General features: G+C 31.4%; 1 protein-coding gene across 2 annotated transcripts in view; it reads right to left on the reverse strand.

Annotated features, from left to right (window-relative positions):
* Positions 1–24,338, reverse strand: part of LOC143072021 (uncharacterized) — a 42,397-nt gene that overhangs the window by 1,166 nt on the left and 16,893 nt on the right. The window contains exons 3-17 of one of the 2 annotated variants that reach the window (XM_076246786.1): positions 23,216–23,321; positions 22,807–22,859; positions 21,746–22,294; positions 20,784–20,894; positions 17,062–17,421; positions 16,498–16,599; positions 15,149–15,204; positions 14,124–14,139; positions 11,964–13,449; positions 9,909–9,988; positions 5,969–6,059; positions 5,119–5,241; positions 4,439–4,484; positions 1,457–1,663; positions 493–532 (exon numbers count right to left, since the gene is read on the reverse strand). In XM_076246786.1, the coding sequence (XP_076102901.1) occupies positions 526–532; positions 1,457–1,663; positions 4,439–4,484; positions 5,119–5,241; positions 5,969–6,059; positions 9,909–9,988; positions 11,964–13,449; positions 14,124–14,139; positions 15,149–15,204; positions 16,498–16,599; positions 17,062–17,421; positions 20,784–20,894; positions 21,746–22,294; positions 22,807–22,859; positions 23,216–23,321 (3,393 nt within the window). In that variant the 3' untranslated portion in view covers positions 493–525. Of the gene's footprint in view, positions 1–492; positions 533–1,445; positions 1,664–4,438; positions 4,485–5,118; positions 5,242–5,968; positions 6,060–9,908; positions 9,989–11,963; positions 13,450–14,123; positions 14,140–15,148; positions 15,205–16,497; positions 16,600–17,061; positions 17,422–20,783; positions 20,895–21,745; positions 22,295–22,806; positions 22,860–23,215; positions 23,322–24,338 lie in introns of both variants that reach the window. The other variant, XM_076246785.1, reaches the window with a different exon arrangement.

Consider the following 24,338-nt stretch of genomic DNA (forward strand, 5'->3'; position numbering starts at 1 on the left):
AGACATTTCATAAGGTTTGAATAGTTGCCCATTGCAGTAGGCAACTACTGATCTCCAGAAGTCTTTTTTTTGGCATACTTGATCATTGCCTAATAACTTTTTAACAGATTATCAGAAATCAGAATTCATTCCATTTAAATATTTGTGCATCAGTGTAAATACCCTAATATCCAAATATAAGAAGCTAATAATGTACTTCTAGAAATTCTTGCCCCTAAATTTTAAACGACTCTCCCAACAAGCAAAAGACTTGGGTTTCATTCAAACTATGCAATAAATTTGACTCTAAGCAGCCAAAGAAAATGTGTGTATTCTAACCCATGACTAATTTAAAGTTTGCTTATCATAATCCATACCATGACCATGTGAGTATGCTTATTTTACAGGTGCAATGAATGTCTTGTCAGATTTTTTTTCTTTTTTAAGCTTTTATATTCTTATCTTTTAAAGTTCAGCTAATTAGCTATTTTACATTTCACTACAACTACTTACTTTATAACATCTCTGAGAGTAACTTTCTCTTCATCACTGCCTGTAATGATAGGGATAAAATTGTCAAAGTAACAAAGAAAATAGTTATCAAAGGTACCAGGATTATATTTTAGTATGCCAGACACGCGTTTCGTCTACATAAGACTCATCAGTGACGATCAAATCAAAATATTTATAAAGCCAAACAAGTACAAAGTTGAAGAGCATAGAGGATCCAAAATTCCAAAAAGTTGTGCCAACTACGTCTAAGGTAATCTATGCCTGAGATAAGAAAGTCATTTCTCAAAAGTGACTTCATTAAATGAAGAAAAAAGCTGCTACAAGTTAATACATACTGATGTATAATAAAATAAATGTCCATAAAAAATACAACACACTGCAAAAAAAAAGTAATTATTTTCAGAGCAAGTTATGTAAATCAACAGATATACAACTGTAATCTTTTTCTTTCCATAAAACTCTTCCCCGTCTATTTTTTCTGATCATTTTGGTGAACTTGGTCAGGTGGTTTCATAGTTGGGGAACATTGACAACAGATTGAGTGTCAAAACCATCATTTATTAATGGGAAACTCTTTTTTCTAGAAGCACTCAACCGATTGCTTTTGAAAATAATACAACACATTTGAAAACATATATTTTAAATGGATGTCAAATACTTATTTTTACAGTAAAGAAGTTAGTGAAATTATAAATTGCGTCTATAAGTGTTTTTCACCATTTCAAAAGTGCCTTCAAAACAGGGTTACCATGTATGTTCAGTGGTGAATCCAGGAGTTGGAACCCCCCATTTTTTTGGACGATCGATGCATTTAAATGGAGACATGTAGTTGGAACCCACCCCCCATTTTTTTAAATGGCTGGAATCGCCCCTGATGTTATTTTTCTGAAAAATCTCTGATAACTGACAATTAATTGTGAACCACCACCGTTTAAAATTTGAATATTTTGAACCTGATGAGTACCCTTCATTTGGCTCCGTTGTCCGTGCTGATCTGGTCGCACGTTTGCGAGGTGAGATCTCTCCAGGTTCTAATATAGAATCCATTCCTCTTGTTTCAATCTCATGCTGCATCTGTGTAGCTTCATCCAAACATTTCTCCACATGCTGTTCCAACATTTTCTTATTTCTAAATGACTTGTCACAAATATAGCATTCCATACTAAAAGACCTATAAATAATAAGCTAGCATTTTAATTTTCAAGTTTTCCCAATTTTTTTTTAAGATGCATCTAAAACTCACAAAGCTGTATCAAGAGAGACTCAATAAGATCAATACAGTCAAACCTCGTTGTGTCGAAATCGGTTGTGTCTAAAACTCGGATGAGTCGAAGTAATTTCTCGGTAAAATTCCTGTTTGCTCAATGCATAATTACCTCTGATGAGTCGAACTCGGTTGATTCGAATACTCGGTTAAGTCGAGTAAATTTTATAGTCCCGTCGAAGTAAAATTAATGTAAATTGACCCCAATGTCTCGAACTTCGAAAGTAAGAATTTTCGAAAGATGCAGACCTAATGATAAAAATTTAAGTCGGATGTATTTCTCATGTCAACTAATCATTTTCAAAAGAGATTAAAGCTGAGTAAACATACTTGTTTTTATAACAGTTAAAATGACATGTTTATGGCGACCGCTAATTAACACCTTTATTGATCGTTCAAGCTGAATGTTAGTGTGTTGAACATTTTGCACCTGAGATAAAAACGAAACGAATTTAAATGACACAAGCCAAGATTAAATGAATCGTGAGATTTAAAACTCATTAATTACTATAGATAAAAGGATTAGGACAATTATAATAAATTCATGATAATTTAATGTAAAGCAGACGACCTCATCAGAGACCGTTCAGAACTTGTTTCGTGCCGCGAGTGATTTCATAATTTATAGCGACTGACCTTTGTAAATATTTGTGTAGACTATTGATTTTATGTGTGCATGATTTGTATCTGTACTTGTGTTTTTAATTATTACGAAGAACCAAAAATGGAGATTGAATACACAATTATAAAGTGTCATATAGAAAAAAAAAAGGCACAGTGTTCATTGTATCTAGTTTACACAAATCTCATACCGTATTTCATGCATTTAGACAATATACGTATAGTGTCTTGAAATATGAAATTTATTTGTTTGAGGCTTAGAAACGGGAAAATGCGAGGTTCAACCGAGCATTTTCCCGTTTCGTGCCGAATACAAATAAATTTCATATTTCAAGACACTATACGTATATTGTTTTTATACTGAAATCGATAAAAAAATTAAAAAATAATAAAAATATGAAACAAATATTATTAAAAAAAAGTGTCTGGAATTTCCCCCTTGGGGTACCATTTTGGGGTATTTCCCTATGAGCGTAGTCTACTGAGGCGGTAAGCATTGACAATTTCAGGAATTAGAAAGGGAAAATGAATTTAATTAATAACATTTGATAAACATGGTACAAATGTATATAAATTACCAATTTGAAGACATAACAGGTTTAAATTCATAAAAGTTTGACCATTGTTACTACACGTTGTCATGGTTGTGACGTGACGTTGTAAGTAGGCGGGGCTTATAGGTGAGTTGAGGTCATTGACGTATAAAGCTAACGTTTATACGTATAGCTTTATCTGTATATAGCAAATTTACCTGACGATATCTGGATATGGGTATTAAGTCGGATCTTAACACGTACTTGTGATTTGTTTAAAACCGGTTTTAACGAAGAAATGTCGAAATGTTCAGAACTTAATTAAATCTGTTTTTGGGTAAGATGGTGCAAGCATACGATTTTTATTGCATCTTACACTTTGAGAAGCGAATAATCTTTAGCTACTTTATTTAAATATTGTGTAAAAACGTTAATTATGAGCTATGAAAGTCAAGTGGCTCGAGCATTTTACTGAGGAAATTTAAAAAAAATGCAAAGAAATATTTTAACAGTGGGTTAGATTTCATTAGTCTTCACTATCTATAGATTAACAACTTTTGGTTATATTTATAATTTAGAATCATCATTGAAGGTGGAGCATGATTGCAGTTAATTAATTATATTGATGTGCAATTTGTATGCAAGAGTGACATTCCGTTATAGTATGTGCCAATTCGAAAAAGTTATGCGAGTATTGTCTCCCTTTAACATGTTCATTATTTTATAATTAAGTTTAGGTTTCTGATATAAATTTGGATAGTTACAAAATGTATCAATTCAATATATTTCAGTTTTTGTTATTGGTGTATCAACAACATTGATGTACGAATATAATTTCATAAATTTGAAATGTTTAAAAAGATTACATACCAATATAAAGAACCGTTCATCATTTTTGAAAAAGACTATGATTGAAACTTATATTATTTATCTTCCCTTCATGACAGATTGATTGGGAAATGAACCAGATTTATCTAAAGGTAATCACAGAGAAGGACCAGCAATCAATTTTTAATTTTAGCTTATTTAACGTTAAAATAACTTTCCACTATAAACAAATGTTACTTTATACAAATATAAGGACCTTGTTAGCTAAATCTACAAATTTTATTAGATATTATGAATTTTTATTACAATAGATTAATATGCTACTGTATAGTAAAATAGCTGATTGCAGTATAATCATAATTTATGACGACACACTCGACCTCGGATGAGTCGAATACTTTGGTCCGATCCCTTCAACTTCAACACAACGAGGTTCGACTGTATATAATTTGCCTCCTTTCAGTAACTAGCAACATCTGAAGTGGTTATTTTCTTCTTTTTCAACAAGTCTTAACTTAAGACGAAGAATACTGTTTACATTAATTAAAAGTGTGTAAATTTCAACTAAAAGTTTTACTGGAGAGCAACACTCTGAACATAGATTATGAATTTTAACCAATATTATTAAAATATTAGACTTTGCTGAATCTGTTAAAAAACATGTTAATCTTTTAACAGAACTGAACATTAAAAGACTTACTTTCTTGGACTTTCTACATCTTCAACAATGAAATCTGCATCTTGATCTGAAATATGAAAACTTGTAAACAAATTGTCTTAAATATCGTCTCTGAGCTCCAACATAACATACTGATTTTCTGAACTTTTCACCAGATTTAATAACAAACAGCTAAATGAAAACTTTTATGAATGAAGTTAGACTAAATACAAATAGGAATAAGAATATGTAGCCTTTTAACTCTTATCACATTCAAATATGCTCCTCTAAGCAAGGACATGAATACTCCTTAAAAAATGTCTGTACAATTTCAATGTCCATGAACATTTTCTATAGTTTAAGGGTCTTTGTTCAGGCAAAAGTGATAATCAAACCAGATCTGAAGTCATCAATATACACTATGACATCCAAATATGATCACTATCACCAAGTACAAAGTCAGAATAACTGTACAGAATGACTGAAAAATACAAGAACAGGCATAGGTTAAACTGTTTGCCCTAGAAAGCAACCGACAGGCATAAAAATTTATCACTATTTTGAAATTTTTATTGAGTCTTGTTTTAAGAATTAATTGAGCAATTTATTTTTCCAGTATGATACTGTAAGATGACAAGAATCTAATATAAAACATTTTGTACAATGTTAAAACTATTTCTCTCTTTTTATGATTGAAGTCATTGCAAGACTGTAAAGTATACCTTGTTTCTTGCTTGCTCTTCCTTGACCATGTCTTTGGACACCTGAGGTAGATTGCTCTAAGTTTCTACCAGCTTGTATCTCTTGTATTTGAACACTATCTGTGGATTCTCTCGAGTTGTCATCTAAAAGCATAATGTTGAGACACTATAAAAGATCAATGAAATATGAGGCAAGCACACAGGATGGGTTGACATTCTCAGTTTTAATATTATACAAGTTTTTTAATATTATACAAGTTTTTTAATATTATACAAGTTTTTTAATATTATACAAGTTTAACATCAGATCCAAGTTGACTTTCCATTACAGAAATAAATATAAAATATTAAGAAGGAGAATCTTTTACAAATATGAAGTTAAACTTGTCTTTTAAACATATTGCAAATGAATATTTAGGAATTGTAGATTAAACAAAGTATAAACGAAATTTCCAGCTAGTTTTAGAACACAATATATTCATAACAAGAATGTTTCCATAGTTCACGGATTACCTTCCCACTCGCATTATCATTTCCTATGTTCAGTGGAAATAGGGGTGAAAACTCCAATTTGGCATTAAATTTAGAAAAGATCATATCATAGAAAACATGTGTACTAAGTTTCAAGTTGATTGGACTTCAACTTCATCAAAAACTACCTTGACCAATAACTTAACATGAAGAGGGACGAACAAACTACTTATGCAATAACCAAAAATATAATGCCTATAAATGGTGCATAAAAATCCTGTTACAGGGATCATCAGACACAAAGGTAGGAATTTATATAGATTATTCATGGGAAATATTTTCACTCGAATCTATTTAATACATACAATGTACTTTTTAAAAGAACTGACAGTTAACATACCATCCACAGGACCATTACAATCTGCAGCATGGTTTTCTATCTGATCCTGAGGAAACTGTTTGTTACACAGAGGACATGGTACTGTTATTATCTACAAAACGATTAATCTATTGAAACAAACATGTTATATTTTATTTGTACTATAAATATATAGTACATTAAATTGGATTAAAAAATTACAGACAGTTTACCCTCTCGGTCTAAATGATAATATCATGGGAATTGGTAATATATCTAGAACCAATTCCGTTAACATTTTGGATATTGTTTCTAAAACTGTTCGTAAAAACCGTTCTCACGGTTGTAGAACAAATCGCAATCAAAGAAAATTTCAGGCCAATCATACCAATATTTCGGACCTAATTTCTATTTCAAAAAACAACAGCAGACATTATCTGTTAACAAAACTCTGTTCGTTACCGGTTAATAAGTTAAATAAAATTTTGGAGGATTGCAACACAATTTCATATAGCAGTCCTAAGTATGAAATTGTTCAAATTATTATGGCATATTGTTCTTCTAAATTATTTCCCAAAATTGATCGCCCTGAAGATCATAAAAAACATTTTATTAAAATTAAGTATGTCAATAAAGGCTTTGATTTCGTAAATATTGCCGGTATATTTAGCGACCATTCTGTTAAAGAACAAATTCCTGGATATTTTGACAATACTGAGCTACCTCTTATTTGTCATATTTACAAGAAATCTACCCGGAAATTTGTGTTTAATTATAGTCAATTGTGTAAAGATGTTAATATCAGTGAAAATACACCTACTTCATGTAATTGCAGTAATTCCGAATATATTTATGGACCCATTTCCCATGTTATAACAGGAGATCTTAACATCGTTCAAGACCGAGAGTTAAAATCATTTCTCAGTAAAGGACCTAAATATCGTCCCCCGTCAATTATTAATTGGAATGAGTGTCGTAATATCATCCACGACTCACTCCAAACTTACTGTATGAAATGGATAAAACGGGAAAAAGCTGACAAAAAATCTTTGGACTCTTTTTTTAATTCAGTAATGAAGATAGTTGATATACGTATTCAACATTTTAAAGAACATTTTGCTATTAACAATAACCACAATAAACCTATTTCTCGTATCAAACATAAACTAAAAGAACTAGCCAAGGAATTTGTTTTTGTCCCGGCCGATAAAGCTGCTAATAATATTATTATTGTTTGACGTAAATTTTACATTGAGGTTCTGAAAAAGGAAATCACCAATTCACCAACATTCCAACTGACTCCATTTTCAGAAAACGAAATCTGTAACAAACATAAACTTTTAGCCACCGCTTTACAAGCAGAGCCAAATACAATGAAAGTCCCAACTATGTATTGGCTTCCGAAGCTACACAAAACCCCTTACAAATATAGATTTATTTCGTCTTCAAGCCATTGTTCAACTACTAAATTGTCTATTATTCTTACCAGCACACTTGGTACAATTAAAAACCTTATAATAAATTGTTCAAATAAGGCCTTCGAAAATAGTGGAATAAATTACTTTTGGAGTGTCAAGAACTCGTTGGAAGTACTTGATAAATTGCATGCTTATATTGGTGATTTTGAATCTGTTCAAAGTTTTGATTTTTCTACCCTGTATACCACATTGCCTCACATTCTCATTAAGAAAAAATTCACACACCTAATTAAATGGGCATTCAAAAAATCAGAATGTGAATATATATGTTCAAACTCTTTTAGGTCATTTTTTAGTAGCAATAAACAAAAAAACTATGTTAATTGGACATGCTTTGATACTATATATGCCCTTGAATTTTTACTAGATAACATTTTTGTTCGCTTTGGGGATTCCGTATATCGTCAGATTATCGGAATTTCAATGGGGACTAACTGTGCACCACTTATTGCGGACCTCTTTTTGTATTGTTACGAGTTACAATTTATGACAAAAATAAGCAAAGACCCATCAAAACAACATCTGATAAACAAATTTAATAATACTTTTAGATATTTGGATGATATTTTGGCTCTCAATAATGACGACTTCAGTATGTATATTAATGAAATTTATCCTGGTGAACTTACTTTAAATAAAGCTAATACTAACAATGACCACTGCCCTTTCCTCGATCTTGATATCTATATCACTAACGGAAAGCTGAATACTAAAATTTATGATAAAAGGGATGATTTTTCATTTCCTATCGTTAATTATCCGTTTTTAGATGGTGACGTTCCATTGTCACCATCTTACGGTGTTTATATATCTCAACTTGTACGATTCGCTCGTGTATGTAACAATGTTTTAGATTTTAACGAGAGAAATTTATGTATTACTGAAAAATTATTACACCAGGGTTTTCGATATCACAAACTAGTCAAAACATTTACTAAATTTTATCATCGGTATAAAGACATCATTCGTAAATATAGCTCAACATGCAGACTTTTTATACGTTCAGGTATTTCACATCCAATTTTTTATGGAAATATTCTTTATAAAGCACAAAGGTGTCAGTATTCACCTCATAAACTTACAAAACCTTTGAAAAGACTTATTAAGAAGGGATATAATTACGATACTGTTGTCAAGTCATTAAAGATTGCATATTTTGGCGTTAATATTGAGTCACTGATAAGGTCTTTGCGTCGGAACTAAACACATTTATTCTAAAAACAGTTGTTGGCATGACACGGGTTATGTTCTTCTCATATATGTTATGATGGTATGATACTAAACCCCTTACGGGAAGGATTGTGCCTGATGTTCATATGATGAAATCATAATCTTTCAGTCAGTTTAATTGAAGTCTGGAGCTGGCATGTCAGTTAACTGCTAGTAGTCTGTTGTTATTTATGTATTATTGTCATTTTGTTTATTTTCTTTGGTTACATCTTCTGACATCAGACTCGGACTTCTCTTGAACTGAATTTTAATGTGCGTATTGTTATGCTTTTACTTTTCTACACTGGTTAAAGGTATAGGGGGAGGGTTGAGATCTCACAAACATGTTTAACCCCGCCGCATTTTTTGCGCCTGTCCCAAGTCAGGAGCCTCTGGCCTTTGTTAGTCTTGTATTATTTAAATTTTAGTTTCTTGTGTACAATTTGGAAATTAGTATGGCGTTCATTATCACTGAACTAGTATATATTTGTTTAGGGGCCAGCTGAAGGACGCCTCCGGGTGCGGGAATTTCTCGCTACATTGAAGACCTGTTGGTGACCTTCTGCTGTTGTGTTTTTTTATTTCGGTCGGGTTGTTGTCTCTTTGACACATTCCCCATTTCCATTCTCAATTTTATATAACTTTTCTGTACAAAGTGCATTTGCAGGACACTGAGGATATAGTTTCAATTGCGAGCTCAATGTTGAGAATCCTCATCAAAAACATAGTACAAATAAATAAGGTAAAATCTCCTCTTTCATTTTAATACCTAAAACGCATATTTTCATAAATCTTTTAAAATGTTTAAAACGACTGTTAACCTGTTCATCTGACAAAAATATATCACTTTTCATATTACATTATTACAATAAAATAACAGATAAATATTTATGTAATTTCAACAGTTTGATGTAACTTAATTAAGATTGAAATTAATTTCTTCTAGGCGTCTGCCCGCAGACCGTTCTTTGTATTCCCCTGCTTCATGGGATATAACCATTCATCACAACAAAGCCGATACGATTAGACATGTTTTACAGTTAAAAATGTTGTCTTGATTATGTGAATTTATCTAATGTTTATATTTAAAGTATTGATTTCGGTGGTATTTATAAAATTCTGACAATTTTTTGTCAACATGATATATATCATAATGTGCAATTAAAATCAGCACATGGCACTGTCGTGTGGGTATTAAATTTGAACTTTTTTTTTTTTAATTGATGTTATGAGGCTGAGGTTATGTGTATAAAGTTGGATAGTCTATGTGCATAAGATATTGTAGAAGAACTTACTTTTGGTTGTTTATTTGGTTCAGTCTCTTCATTAGTTAATTGTCTCTTTCTTCCTTGCTTCTTGCTGTAAGTTCTGATACCTAAAACAATCATCAAAATGTACACTATTCATTTTTAAAAAACTTTAGCTCTCTTCTTACAAACATACCATTCTAATATTTGTCCAGTCACCTTTGTCTGGATTGTACTTTTAGGTAAAACAATAATGTGTCCCAAGTACACGGATGCCCAATCTGCACTATCATTTTCTATGTTCAGTGGACTGTGAAAATGGGGTAAAAACTCTTACCGTAGATACTCGCCTATTAGTCGATCCGACTATAAGTCGGATGCCCTTTTCAGCTCCAAATTCTGAGGATTTAGTCTTGACCCTCGTATAAGTCGGACAAAATTTGGACATTTTTTTTGCAGCTGACAGTTACTGAACGCCGGTAAAACCAATGCAAATCCAGGAATTATATTCATTTTCTGCATGAATGTTTGTTTGGTTTGAATTTAGTTGATGTTGATTATGATAATTTATATAGCTGTTAATAATAAAGATGTATTTATTCCTGTTGTTTTGTTCACTGTTTGATTACAGATTAGCCATGTGTTGTTTACGTAATGCATCAATGATTTTGTAGGGTATGACTAACAACCTATTGTTTGAGAAAAGCAAACATAAACCAATATGAACCTGAAAAAATTTTAAGTCAATCAATATTTTTCACAGCACACATAACTCAGTGTTAAAAGAGCATGTACACTTCATAATTCTTATCATATTGTGATGATTAAAGGATTAAAAAAATTAATTGAAGCTAATCAACTATATATTGAAATAACTTCCATCTCATTAGTGTCATCTGTTCACCTATCACTGATATTTTTCACACCTTTAGTGAATACAACTCTTTGTCTCTTAATTAGGGGTTATCAATGGATTATATTGGCTTGCCAATCAATTTTGTAATCTTTTTGTTTACCTGAGACATTTTAATGAATAATATTTTGATCTTGGGAATGAATCTTAAAATTATTTTTGATTATTGTATGATTTATAAGTATTAAATTGATATCATGATATCACAATAATGACACAATAACTCCGCTGAATACATCCTTTTACATAGTTGGTACATTGTTATCTCGTTTTCATTTTTGGTTCTTGGCTCTTTCTTTTGGGTTTATGCACAAACCATTTGACCATGAAAATCAATACACAAACCGGAAACAGTCGGAAATTCAACACAAATTGACAGAAAAAAAGATAACAAAGAACAAATAAAACACAAAGACAGTATTGTAGTCATTTATTTTCAACAAAAACTTTGTATTCAAGGATTTATGTAGGTTTGGCAATCACCAACGTAGTTGTGACCAGGAAATTCACTCCTGACCACTTTTCTCAAGCTTGGATTTTTCCTCTGGTCTCGGGATCTCGCTTATAAGTCGGTACCCCTCTCTGGATTCTGAATTTTACTCCCAAACTTCCGACTTATAAGCGAGTATCTACGGTACTTTGGCATTAAAACTAGAAAGATCATATCATAGGGAACATGTTAACTAAGTTTCAAGTTGATCGGACTTCAACTTCATCAAAAACTAACTTGAACAAAAACTTTAACCTGAAACGGGACAGACAGACAAACAGACGGATGGAGGCACAGACCAGAAAACATAATAATGCCCATATTTATGGGCATAAAAATTGGAAATTTAATTTTACTTTTTTTATAAATTGAATCAGCTAAGATATTAAATACATTTTAAATTCTTAGTATCATGTATATCTGCATATAAATATTCCCCTTATATAATGCTAGGGAAGTGGTTTTTTTTCCTGAACTGCTATGCTATGCTGTATTACTAGGTTACATGTACTGTAAAAAATTTACAAATGAGACCTAAAAATATACCTGTGTTTCTTCTAACCCTTCCTACCTTATAGATTTCTTTGCTTATTTTTTAAAAAGCACACTTGAAGTCCAACGGCTTCTTATTTTTAAACCAGACAAAAATGATAGCAGAAACACAAGTATTGTTTTTCAGGACTAATAAAAGCTAAGTTACCTCCTGTCTTCATATTGATCTGTTGTATATCATCCACTGTAACATCACTGGTCGGTTGGAATCTGTGTGTTTCTGTATCTAAGTCTTCGTCATCACCAAAAGATTTATTCCTGATATGTGAACCTTGAGGATCATCGTCATTCTTAATTTTACTACTCGAACTTTTATTGCCTGACCCTAGCTTGAACAAGTCACTCATATGTCCAAACATTCTTGACTTGAGGGTTGACTGCTGCCCTACAGGCTCTACATTCTTCACAGTGCTCTGCGATGGATGGATTACTATTATTTTTGCGGTCTTTGTCTTGCCGATCTGTTTTTGACTTACTTGACTAGTACTATCCTCCTTTTGTTTTGGTAAGATTGGTCTGAAATTTGATTGTGTAGAAGTGCTTTCAACATTGCGAGAAATATTTTGTGAGAGTGCTGCCCTTTCAAGGTTTGATCCGTTTCTTGAATTCTGTGATAGATACTGAACACTGTCATCATCAACTGTATCCAAATTAAAACTGGACTTACTGACTGGTACCCTAGCTCGTTTTTCTATCATAGAACATAACTGTGTTGAGTACAATTGTCCGTCTGCATCTAATAGCACATCTGATTTTTGACTGAGGCCACCAAGGGATAATTCAGGAGATCTACTTAAGGCTTGGTCAGGATTTAACAAATTGTTCATGTCGTCCGACTTGAAACTTTCCACACTACCTGTGCTTAAGTCACTAGCATGCCTCTTAAGTGATCCTCGTGTAGCTTTCTTTACATTTGTTGTCGGGTCACTGATATTTGACTTATTCCTTGAACTTTTAGTTTCCAGCTTTTCTGGCACTTCACTATTTCCTTCATTATTCTGCTTTTTTAATTTCATGTTTCTTTTACCTTTTCCAACAAATTTATCATCAAAGTCATTACTGCTTTCATCTTCGATCAAAGGACAATATTTTGTTTCAGTTTCGTTATATAACTTCCGTTTCTTTCCCTTTTCAGCACCAACTTTGAAAGTTTCATCGACTGGGTAAGGCTCAAAATCGTATGCTGATTTCTCTTTAGTAAAAGTTCCTGTATTTCTAGTTCTACGACTTCTTAATCCAGGTTTAGATACGAATGTGTCTACGAACTGATTTATCTCTTCATCAGCATTATTTTGAACTTTTGGCTCCTTTCTAATTTTCATAGAGAAATTTTTGGAAGCTGGCCTTTGTGGGTTGGTGTTTTCTTTCATGTCTACAACAATTGGTACGACAGATGTTGAAGCCTCTTGATCATCCAGGAAGTCATAATTTAGCCCTCGTTTTCTGGCATCAATAGTATGGTCTAGATGAAATCCAACCCTTACTGGTTCTTTTGACCATTTTATACTACTTTTTGATAATTTTTGTAATCGAGCAAGTTTATTATGGTAAAGTGTAAATAACTGCAGAATTGCTTTTGTATAGTCTTTTGGATTACTATCTAATGGTGCAAATAAGGTTGGTGCTGAGTTTTCCTGAAAAAAAAAACATTGAACTCATTTAAGCACTAGGCCAAGCATTACTATTTAACAGGTTTTTTATTTTGCTTTTTATATGGCTTTGCGAACATTCAGATTTCCAAATGATGTTTATATATAAAAATATACTGTAAATGTTGATGTTCATAAAAATTCATGAAATATTCAACTTATATCACTTTTAAATGCATTGTACAAAATTAATTGATGCAAAACAGAACCATATTTTTTATGTTTCCATTTCTGCATGTCAAGTATCCCCTTTGATATGGTATCTCAAACTAGAAATTCTTCTATAAATTAAACAAGAATGTGTCCTCAGTACACGAATGCCCCACTCGCACTATCATTTTCTATGTTCAGTGGACCGTGAAATTGGGGTAAAATCTCTAATTTGGCAATAAAATTAGAAAGATCATATCATAGGGAACATGTGTACCAAGTTTGAAGTCGATTGGACTTCAACTTCATCAAAAACTACCTCGACCAAAAACTTTAACCTGAAGCGGGACAGACGGACGGACGAACGAACAGACAGACGGACGGACGCACAGACCAGAAAACATAATGCCCCTCTACTATCGTAGGTGGGGCATAAAAAGTTTCAGCTGTCAGTATGATGCATACATATTTTCACTACAAATATACTTTAATTTTCTCAACTAACTTACTTTTTTCTTGACATTTCTGTTTTTGATCATTTATGAAAAAGAAATAATACACAGTTGAAATAAACATGTTAATTAAATAAACAGCAACAATATACTAGATTAATAAAATTATTAACACAGTGATTTTTTTCTAGAAAATAATTTACATTAAACATAAGTGGATAAGGGTTCTTTTTACCAGTTTGTATTCATGCAAGAAAACATGTGACCAGATGTTGACGACTAAGATAAGTAGGTTTTTGTCCCCTAATACAAATATTTTTAGTTTGATATCTTAAAAACATGGTAGCAAATATTATATCCCCTGGGTCCCATCTTTGTTCTTTGGGTTGTTGTCCTGAACATAAGCAATAATACACTTAAAACCTTTACTTGATTATCATTAACCTATATTTCATCATAGAGGAATTTCTTCATATCAAATCATGTCAAGAGTTAAATCTATCCTGAACATTGCTTTTCCTTGTCCATTAAAAAAATTGTCATACAGACCAAATTGGTGATAGCAAATAAAAATCTGCTGTATATTTTACTTGCAATTTTTGTATCACACTCTATGATTATGTTCAACCCATTCACAAGTTATTTATTCTAATTGATAAGAAACTATTGGGATTTGCATTGATTATAATTAATTCTAATATGACATCCTTATTACGCTTTGTAAACAAAGCCGTGTTCTAATGAGCACAAAATATGTTTGACACATGCGCACAAAATTACTGTTTATATTAACGTTATTTTCCATCGTTATCCTTTAAAATATATACATTTAGGCAGCTAACATAAACTTTTATTTTATATTTTTATGAAACAACATATATTTACCCTGCTCGTAGTTTTTAAACTCATCAAATATGAAATGCAATGCACAGGAGGAAACGGGAACAGCCAAACATTTTTACGGTAATTTCGTACGCTTCGACATAACGCTCAGTGTAAAATATCGACAAATATAATGCCTACCCATGTTAAAATGAGCATAGAGCATGACATGAAGGAATTATTTCTTAAATAAATTATACCTGTAATGTCTTTTGAGAGAAGGAAACTCATAAAACTCTTCTGTAAAAGGTTCATCCTATAAGGTAGAAGCATTTATTATAAATGTAACTAATATCATATTACGGACTGTAAATTTTAATTTTATTCATATGATAGCAATAAAACTTGAAGAGTTAATCAAAAGAACAGTTTTCTAATGTCTCCAGCTACGACAAATACAAATAACTCAGAAAAAAATTTTGGTCTTTCAAACTATCCAACAAGAAATGTATATGTGATAATGCTTTCAATGCATATTTTCGTATATAATTTAAAAGAATGAGCATAAATCCTGTAAAAAGTTTATCGGCATTGATTACGACTCTCATGCTAACAATGCAATTTCCCATATAAATTACATTTAATGGGAAATAACTCACTTAAAATAGTTTACCAGCTGACCAAATATTTTCTTTAAGGGACATAAATTGGTGGTAAATAATGTAAAATTGGTGTGAATAATTCAAATGGATCCAATAACAAATTTGTCTTGATGCATGATTTTTTTTATAAGTTGTGCTTTGAACTAGCCGTCAGTAACTGAGAGTACACTCAGATCAGTACTTATTGTCCTTTTGTTGTTGGGATATACAAGAACCCGGCCACATCCACTTTGTTTTTTTGTTATATGCATTTCTATTTGTATCCATCTGATGAGTCAAGTCTTTATCAACTGATTTTATAGTCCATTTATGTTGTTCTGTTACACAACTGTCCAAGGTTATGGGGAGGGTTGTGATCCCTCTAACATGTTTTACCCTGTCACGTTCTGTATGACCCAAGTCAGGAGCCTGTAAATCAGTGGTTGTTGTTTGATGATGTGTTACATATTTGTTTTTCGGTCATTTTTTACATAAATTAAGCCTTTAGTTTTCTTCTTTGAATTATTTTACATTTGTCATTTTGGGGCATATATAGCTGACTGCAGTATGGGTTTTGCTAATTGTTGAAGGCCGCACAGTGACCTATAGTTGTTAATTTCTGTGTCTTTTGGTCTCTAGTGGAGAGTTGTCTCATTGGGAATCATACCACATCTTCATATCTATATTGTTAAGTAGCATTTGCAAAATTGTAATTTACTACAAAATCAAGACAGATAAGATCTCCTTCTGTATTGCATTAAGTATCTCTCACTTAATATTATGGAACAAATATATAACTTTTTATCATTCAAAATTGCAAAAAAAAAGACTGACAAATGGATGGCTGGATGAACAAATGGATACACAGACCGAAAAAACATAAATGTGGTGCAAGCTTTTAAATAATACACTGAAATCAACTATTCAAATCCCAAACTAATTGTCACTTTATGCTAATATTTACATACCTTGACTATTTCATCTTCTACCAGATCATCATTAACAGTATTGCTTGCATTTGCTCTAGGTGATATGTTCTGTTTGTCCTCTACACTTGCAATATTCTCGTTCTGAAAAGACAACTCATATTTAATAATAAATACATACACAAGGAGAAGACTAAAGGGATATTCAGAATCAAATTCAGCAATAACCTACACTTTAAAACTGACATGTATCAAGTGATACAAATACTTTTATCCTTTTAATTTATTTGTTTGTTTTTAGTGTCAGATTAAGATTATATCACATTTTTTTTTTACATTTTAACCTATCATGTCTGTTTGTTTTGTTCACACATTGTTGTCAATAAAATGGAATGTATGCAACTGTGATAGAATTGAGAGGTTCAGCTAGCTATAAAACCAGGTTAAATCTACCATTTTGTACAAATCAGGAATATGACAGTGGTTTTCCATTCATATGATGTGTTTGAGCTTACAAGTTTGCCATTTGATACAGAACTTTCTGTTTTGTATTTTGTATTTTTATTATTTTACTTTTTTTAACAAGGTGAGCTTTATATTGAATACCTTTATGGTTAAAAAATCTTGTGTTTCTTCATCAGAATCATTCCATGCAAATGCTTTCTTTGCAGATTTGACCACTCTTTTGATTGGTGACTCTTCCACTTTCACAACTCTTTTGACTGGAGAATCCTCATCTTCACTCATCAACTCCTTAAGCTGTGCTTGGGTAAAATTCCTTCTAGCATCTACTTCTTCCTTTGGCTGTGCTAGTGTAAAATTCTTATTGGCTTCAACTACATCCTTTAGAGATAGAGCTTCAGTGTCACTTATATCATCTCTAATGGCTGTTGCTGTCTTTTTAAAAACTCTGGTTTTCTTTCTTTCTTGCGAGGAGTCGTCTTCACTGATCACAGCTTGGACATCCTAATAATTGAAGTGTTAAATTTATATAGTTGAGTCTTGAGACTATCATCATAATTGTAAACAAACTAATTTTTAAAAGTAATTTATTTTCGCCGCTTTTACTATAAGAAAAATAACGCAAATATAAATCTTTGAGAAAAGGTAACACTTGGATCTTTCCCTATTTAAGTACATCAAATAATTTAACCAGGTGCTCCGCAGGGCGCAGCTTTATACGACCGCAGAGGTCGAACCCTGAACAGTTGGGGCAAGTATGGACAAAACATTCAAGCGTGATACAGGTGAATTTGGATTGTGATCAAATTTTTGACATTACATGGGTTTTTTTTACACAAAACAAATGTCAAGATTTTACAAATCAATTAAAGATTTCTTCTTCAAACTTTTTAAATCTAAAATTAAATAGTTGACACAGCATAGGTTTCTGACACAGAATGAATGTGGTCTAATGAACTTAAAAGTTTTTTTTTGCCTTTGAGCAATTCACTATGCTGTTGAATATTAATCCTCTCAAAAAATGTTTGAAGAAATCTGAAATGAGAAAAATTTAACCCCCCCCCTTTTTTTTCACATCCCCGTTTCCCTTTTTCCAAAACTGATATCAATTCAAATTTCTAATGGAGTTTGCAACAATAACTACTCTTTTAAATACATCATAAAATATTAAAATGTAAAATAAAGTGCTTGTCATCACTGAATGGTAAAGATTGGTTGGTAGTAAAAGTGAATATACATTGTTTATTGTAAAAAACAATAAAAAAAACTTCATCAGCAACATTTTATATTGGTAAATTTCCAATGAAGTTATTTACATAAAGTTATTGGCAAATAAAAATAGAAAATGACATCATAGTCATGTCTGGCAAATGTCCAACATACATTATCTAAAAACATTTTAGATAAGATAAGGAAAAAAAGCTTCATCAGCAACATTTTATATTGGCAAATAAAAATAGAAAATGACATCATAGTCATGTCTGGCAAATTTCCAACATATATTATCAACTACTATTCTATACAAAGAAAGATAACTCCAATTGAAAATTAATTGCTATTGCACAATATTGTGCAATTAGATATTTCTTGCTATTGTGCAATACTGTGCAATTGAATTTAAATACATCATAAAATATTAAGATGTAAAAAAACTGCTTGTTATCACTGAATGGTAAAGATTATTTTAATTTATCAGTTGGTAGTAAAAAGTGAATATACATTGTATATTGTATATAACAAAGATTTAAGTTGATTCTGGACAAAGAAAGATAACTCCAATTAAAAAAAAATCTTGCTATTGCACAATATTTTGCAATTAGATATTTCTTGCTTACTATTCTGGACAAAGAAAGATAACTCTAATTAAAAAAAAATTTGCTATTTCACAATATTGTGCAATTAGATATTTCTTGCCATTGCGCAATACCGTGCAATTGAAAAGACTTGCTATTGCACAATACTTAATATAATAATTTTAGATCCTGATTTGGACCAACTTGAAAACTGGGCCCATAATAAAAAATCTAAGTACATTTTTGGATTCAGCATATCAAAGAACCCCAAGATTTCAATTTTTGTTAAAATCAGACTAAGTTTAATTTTGGACCCTTTGGACTTTAGTGTAGACCAATTTGAAAACAGGACCAAAAATGAAGAATCTACACACACAGTTAGATTTGGTATATCAAAGAACCCCATTTATTCAATTTTTGATGAAATCAAACAAAGTTTAATTTTGGACCCCGATTTGGACCAACTTGAAAACTGGGCCAATAATCAAGAATCTAAGTACATTTTTAGATTCAGCATATCAAAGAACCTAACTGATTCATTTTTTGTCAAAATCAAACTAAGTTTAATTTTGGACCCTTTGGACCTTAATGTAGACCAATTTGAAAACGGGACCAAAAGTTAAGAATCTACATACACAGTCATGACAGTTAGATTCGGCATATCAAAGAACCCCAATTATTCAATTTTGATGAAATCAAACAAAGTTTAATTTTGGACCCTTTGGGCCCCTTATTCTGTTGGGACCAAAACTCCCAAAATCAATACCAACCTTCCTTTTATGGTCATAAACCTTGTGTTTAAATTTCATAGATTTCTATTTACTTATACTAACGTTATGGTGCGAAAACCAAGAAAAATGCTTATTTGGGTCCCTTTTTGGCCCCTAATTCCTAAACTGTTGGGACCTAAACTCCCAAAATCAATACCAACCTTCCTTTTGTAGTCATTAACATTGTGTTTAAATTTCATTGATTTCTATTTACTTAAACTAAGTTATTGTGCGAAAACCAAGAATAATGCTTATTTGGGCCCTTTTTTGGCCCCTAATTCCTAAACTGTTGAAACCAAAACTCCCAAAATCAATCCCAACCCTTCTTTTGTGGTCATAAACCTTGTGTCAAAATTTCATAGATTTCTATTAACTTAAACTAAAGTTATAGTGCGAAAACCAAGAAAATGCTTATTTGGGCCCTTTTTGGCCCCTAATTCCTAAAATGTTGGGACCAAAACTCTCAAAATCAATACCAACCTTCCTTTTGTGGTCATAAACCTTGTGTTAAAATTTCATAGATTTCCATTCACTTTTACTAAAGTTAGAGTGCGAAAACTAAAAGTATTCGGACGACGACGACGCAGACGCCAACGTGATAGCAATATACGACGAAAAATTTTTCAAATTTTGCGGTCGTATAAAAATCGCGAAATTAAATCGCCACTAAGTGGGCTTAAAGGGCGAATTGTAAAATAAATTATCTGCCAAAATAAGTTGGTTTAAAGAATCACAATCATTCCACATAATCTCAAATGTCTTTGGTTCAGAAAAAATATCAAGTCTCCCCATTTGCCTTGTTTTATTGTGTAATGCGTATTATCAAATAATGATTTCAGATATTTAAATGATTTTGCAAAAATTTTGACAATACCTAGAGGCTAGATTCCCTGTAAAATCAGTTGTGTGGTATACTTTTTTTTAATCTTTAAATTGATTATTTATTACTGTGGATACATTTATTTTCATGGGTACCAATTTTGGAGGATTGTGGAATACATGCATTTTCGTGGATAATTGATTTCATGGTTTTGCCAAAGTTTGAATAAAACCTTATAGAAAATTTGTAATTCGTTGAACATTTAATGTCTTGGTTTACTTGTACCTACGAGATCCACTGAAATTGGTATTGAATGAATAATAATAAGTCCACAGTATTGAAAATTGTAAACTGAGTGTAAATTAGCTGAGAATGTTCAGTGTTAATGTTAATCATTTATGTTGAGTGCAAGATTAAGAAATAACAAGAATAATGTTTGTCTATTCCCTGAATTGAATTTATAAAACCTTAATTCAAACAAACCTGATTGTCAATTATATCCTGCTTCTCATCAGTAATAACATGGGAGAAATTATCAATTCTTGGCTGGTTTTTGTCAATCTTTCTGGACATATGTTGCTTCTTAAGCTGTTTCTGAAAGGCAGTGATCAAGTTTTTTTTATTAATAAATTCAATTGCATCAATTTTACAAAGCATTTGTTTGACCTTGTTATTTCATTTTTTTAATTTTTACTATTGATGATATACTAATATCAATTCTAGCCTTAATCTAACAAATACATGTAGTATACTAAAATCTAAGATTTTTTAACAAAGAAGTGATTTATAAATCAAGCCTATTAAAGCTAACCTCACAACAAAATAAAAGAAGGATGTGTCCAAATTTTCAGACTTGATCTGTGTTTGGTGGTAATGGGCTTTGTATATAAATTTCGAATCATTTGGTTGAGGCAAATTAAAGTGTGGAAACAGCAAATTCAGTAATATTTTCATTTATAAACAGGCACAATTCAAGAACAGGGAAAACAACACCAAACAAATACAAACTAGATATGTTTTTGGTGGTAATAATAATTTTGCATAAGTTTCATAACATATGGTTGAGACAAACTAAAGAACAGAAACCAATTTCTGTACAGACTGGGGAACTGTCAATTCAGAAATTATTGCGAGGTTTTGAGAATTGTGAATAACGTGACTGGGTGAATATCACAATACATGTAATAAGAACTCACTGATTGCAGATTTCACTGAAATAGCTAAGCTATAACTCACATTTTAGTAACATTCTGCAAAAATCATTATAACAAATACACTCAATAATTCTGAATTTACAGTACATAAAGACAACAGCATAATTTTTTTTTTAAATTCCTAAAATTTAAAAATTATTATTTTTAAGGCAAGCATGGATTGAATTAGATTTTGAATTAACAGAATATGGATTGACATTAAATTTAACCAAATATAAAATACTGCCATACCTGCTGTATTGGTTTAACACTTAAGGTATTTTTCTGTTTTTCAATCTCTTTTGGTACCGGATTTTCCTCCATCATATCTACATCAATAGGAGAGGGTGGATGTATAGCTTCCTCAAATGCTGATGAATTTTGTTGGCTCAAGTGTAAAACCACCTGAGAGACTGGATCTAACTGACTATTTACTGGTGATGCATGCTCTGAAATATCAAACCTTCCAGTAGCTGCATCTAAAGTTGGTTGAATATCAACTGTTGACTGGTCCATGTAAGAATCATAAGATTTTTTGTTGTTATTTGATTGATTTTCTTGTGTTCCTTGATTATATATATCAGACTTGTTTTCTTGTGTTTCCTGATTATATATATTAGCATTTAGGCTCTCTGGGATAACTGTATCTTGAGTGGCTTCTCTGTTTTGTTTCGGATGCATTGCTTGCATGAACGCATCAGTTGTTTGTTTTTCCTCTTCAGAATCTGAATGGTTCATTGATTCATCACCAAATGACTGACTGTGAATCTCAGCCTCTTCTTTAGACATCATTATAACTTGCTAGAAAGAAAATAAAATAAACAAGATAAAACCTTCGGTAGGTTTCTTAAAAAATATATATAACTGTGTTTTTATATATACGTATGACATTTCAATGGGATACTATAATACATTATGACTGTCCACAATAGCATCTTCATTTTAGCAACTGTTTTTGTCCAGAAACATGAAAATCTTATTTTTTTAACACCTTTATCATTATGGCCCCTAACTCCTAAATAGATCTGGCAATAACCCCCAAAATCAATCCAAATCTCCCTATTGTGGTATGGATCTTTGTGGTACAATTTCACAAAGAGATCCATTCACTAATACTAATCCATAGTGATCATCTGGAAGCCAAACGTCTTTGGACAACAACAATGATGTGATAACATTATACAAATGCAAAAAAAATGTGGTTGTATAAAAGGTGATCACAATATTACATATGTCACAAACTGGCTAGGTGTCCTTAAAAAAATAATAGACAATACAATTTAATTTGCAGATCCGTAAAGACCAATACCTACAGCAAGAGCAACTTTTTCTTCCCTGGTCATATCAGCAATATCTATTCCAGACTCTGAAAGAAAAAAATATGAAAAAATCACATTCATTTTGTATTTCCATGTATCTTTCATCTACATATGATTATAAAATATGATATGTAGATATGAAATAAATTCAAGGATTTTAAAGTATATCCATAAGATGTATTTGACCAAGACATATATATTTGAAACAAAGCAGAAATCATTTATTTGTTTCTTTTAGTTTGATGTTTAGATTTCAATAATACCACATGCTAAGTAGTTAAAAAAGATCAATTCAAATCAAAAACATTTAAAAACACATCAAATGTAAAAATGCCCATAAATATTTATAAAAATTATATAATTGCCACAGAGGGCTGAAATTTTTGTGGTTTACTCTGCTTACCTCTCAATGTTCTCTCTAGAATCTCATCTTCATTACTTATAACTTTTCTTGCTGTTTTCTTTACCTTTTTGTTTCTACTTGTTTGATTCTCCTCAATAAAACTGATCTGTAAAATGGAGAAAAAAAGAAACTAGTAAAACCGGGACATGTGATCATGTGTCTGTCTCAGGAACCATGTTTTTATATGATTTTAAATGTGCTGTAGTTATTTTCAATAATTTAGTGTTGAGGTTGAATTTATTCACAAGTTTTTGTTGAGACTTTGAAGGTTTACTCAATAATATAAAAATATTATTTAAAATAGTTTATTGACATGTGATGTTTTGCAGAGTAAACTATATCTTCTAAAGTAAAAGCAGATCCACTGTAAAGCAGGTTATTTTCACAGGGTGTAAAATTTCACAATTTTCATTGAATAAGGTGTTCAAAATATTTTGGCATTTATTATATTGGCTGATTCAAACTTTTATACAAAGCCATTGCATGAGCACTTTTTATAGGCGATTTTGTTCTATCAGCCAATATAAGCAAAAATTTAAACCTCACAAAATTGAGCTGCTACATGGTATCCCACACTTCTATAGAACTCACATATAGGTAAGGCCAACCTTAAAAATATGTTTGTTTGCAGTTTTCCGACTGTACCTTCAGACTGAAGGGTCGGTAGGTAGGAAAAATATTTTATTTTATCAGCCAAAATACAGTTCAAACAAGCAGTTACACTAAACCAAGTTTCTTGTGAAGAAAAAAAAAACATTTTAAAACAACAAACACTGGACATGCTAAAAACCAACATGAAATGAACAGGCATTTTCAGATAAAAAACTTTTTAACCAAAACTGAAACTTTAACATAGTGTCATTATCCAATTTATGACATAAAATATGGTATAATTATTAAATACTGGAACACTTATAAACAAGGAATGTCATTATGACTAGAACTGTTTTAAAGAAATATATTCAGACATGTATGCTTCTTGACTAGAATGTTTTCATGAGTAGAGTATTTTCATCAGAAAAATGTAGATATTAAAGATTTATAAGACAATGTATTAAAGAGTGTATTTTTAATAAAAAAAAAAAATAACCATTGAATCTTCCTCAATTGAAAAAAGGCAGCT

This window comes from Mytilus galloprovincialis, chromosome 4, assembly GCF_965363235.1.
Source record: "Mytilus galloprovincialis chromosome 4, xbMytGall1.hap1.1, whole genome shotgun sequence".
Taxonomy (NCBI): domain Eukaryota; kingdom Metazoa; phylum Mollusca; class Bivalvia; order Mytilida; family Mytilidae; genus Mytilus; species Mytilus galloprovincialis.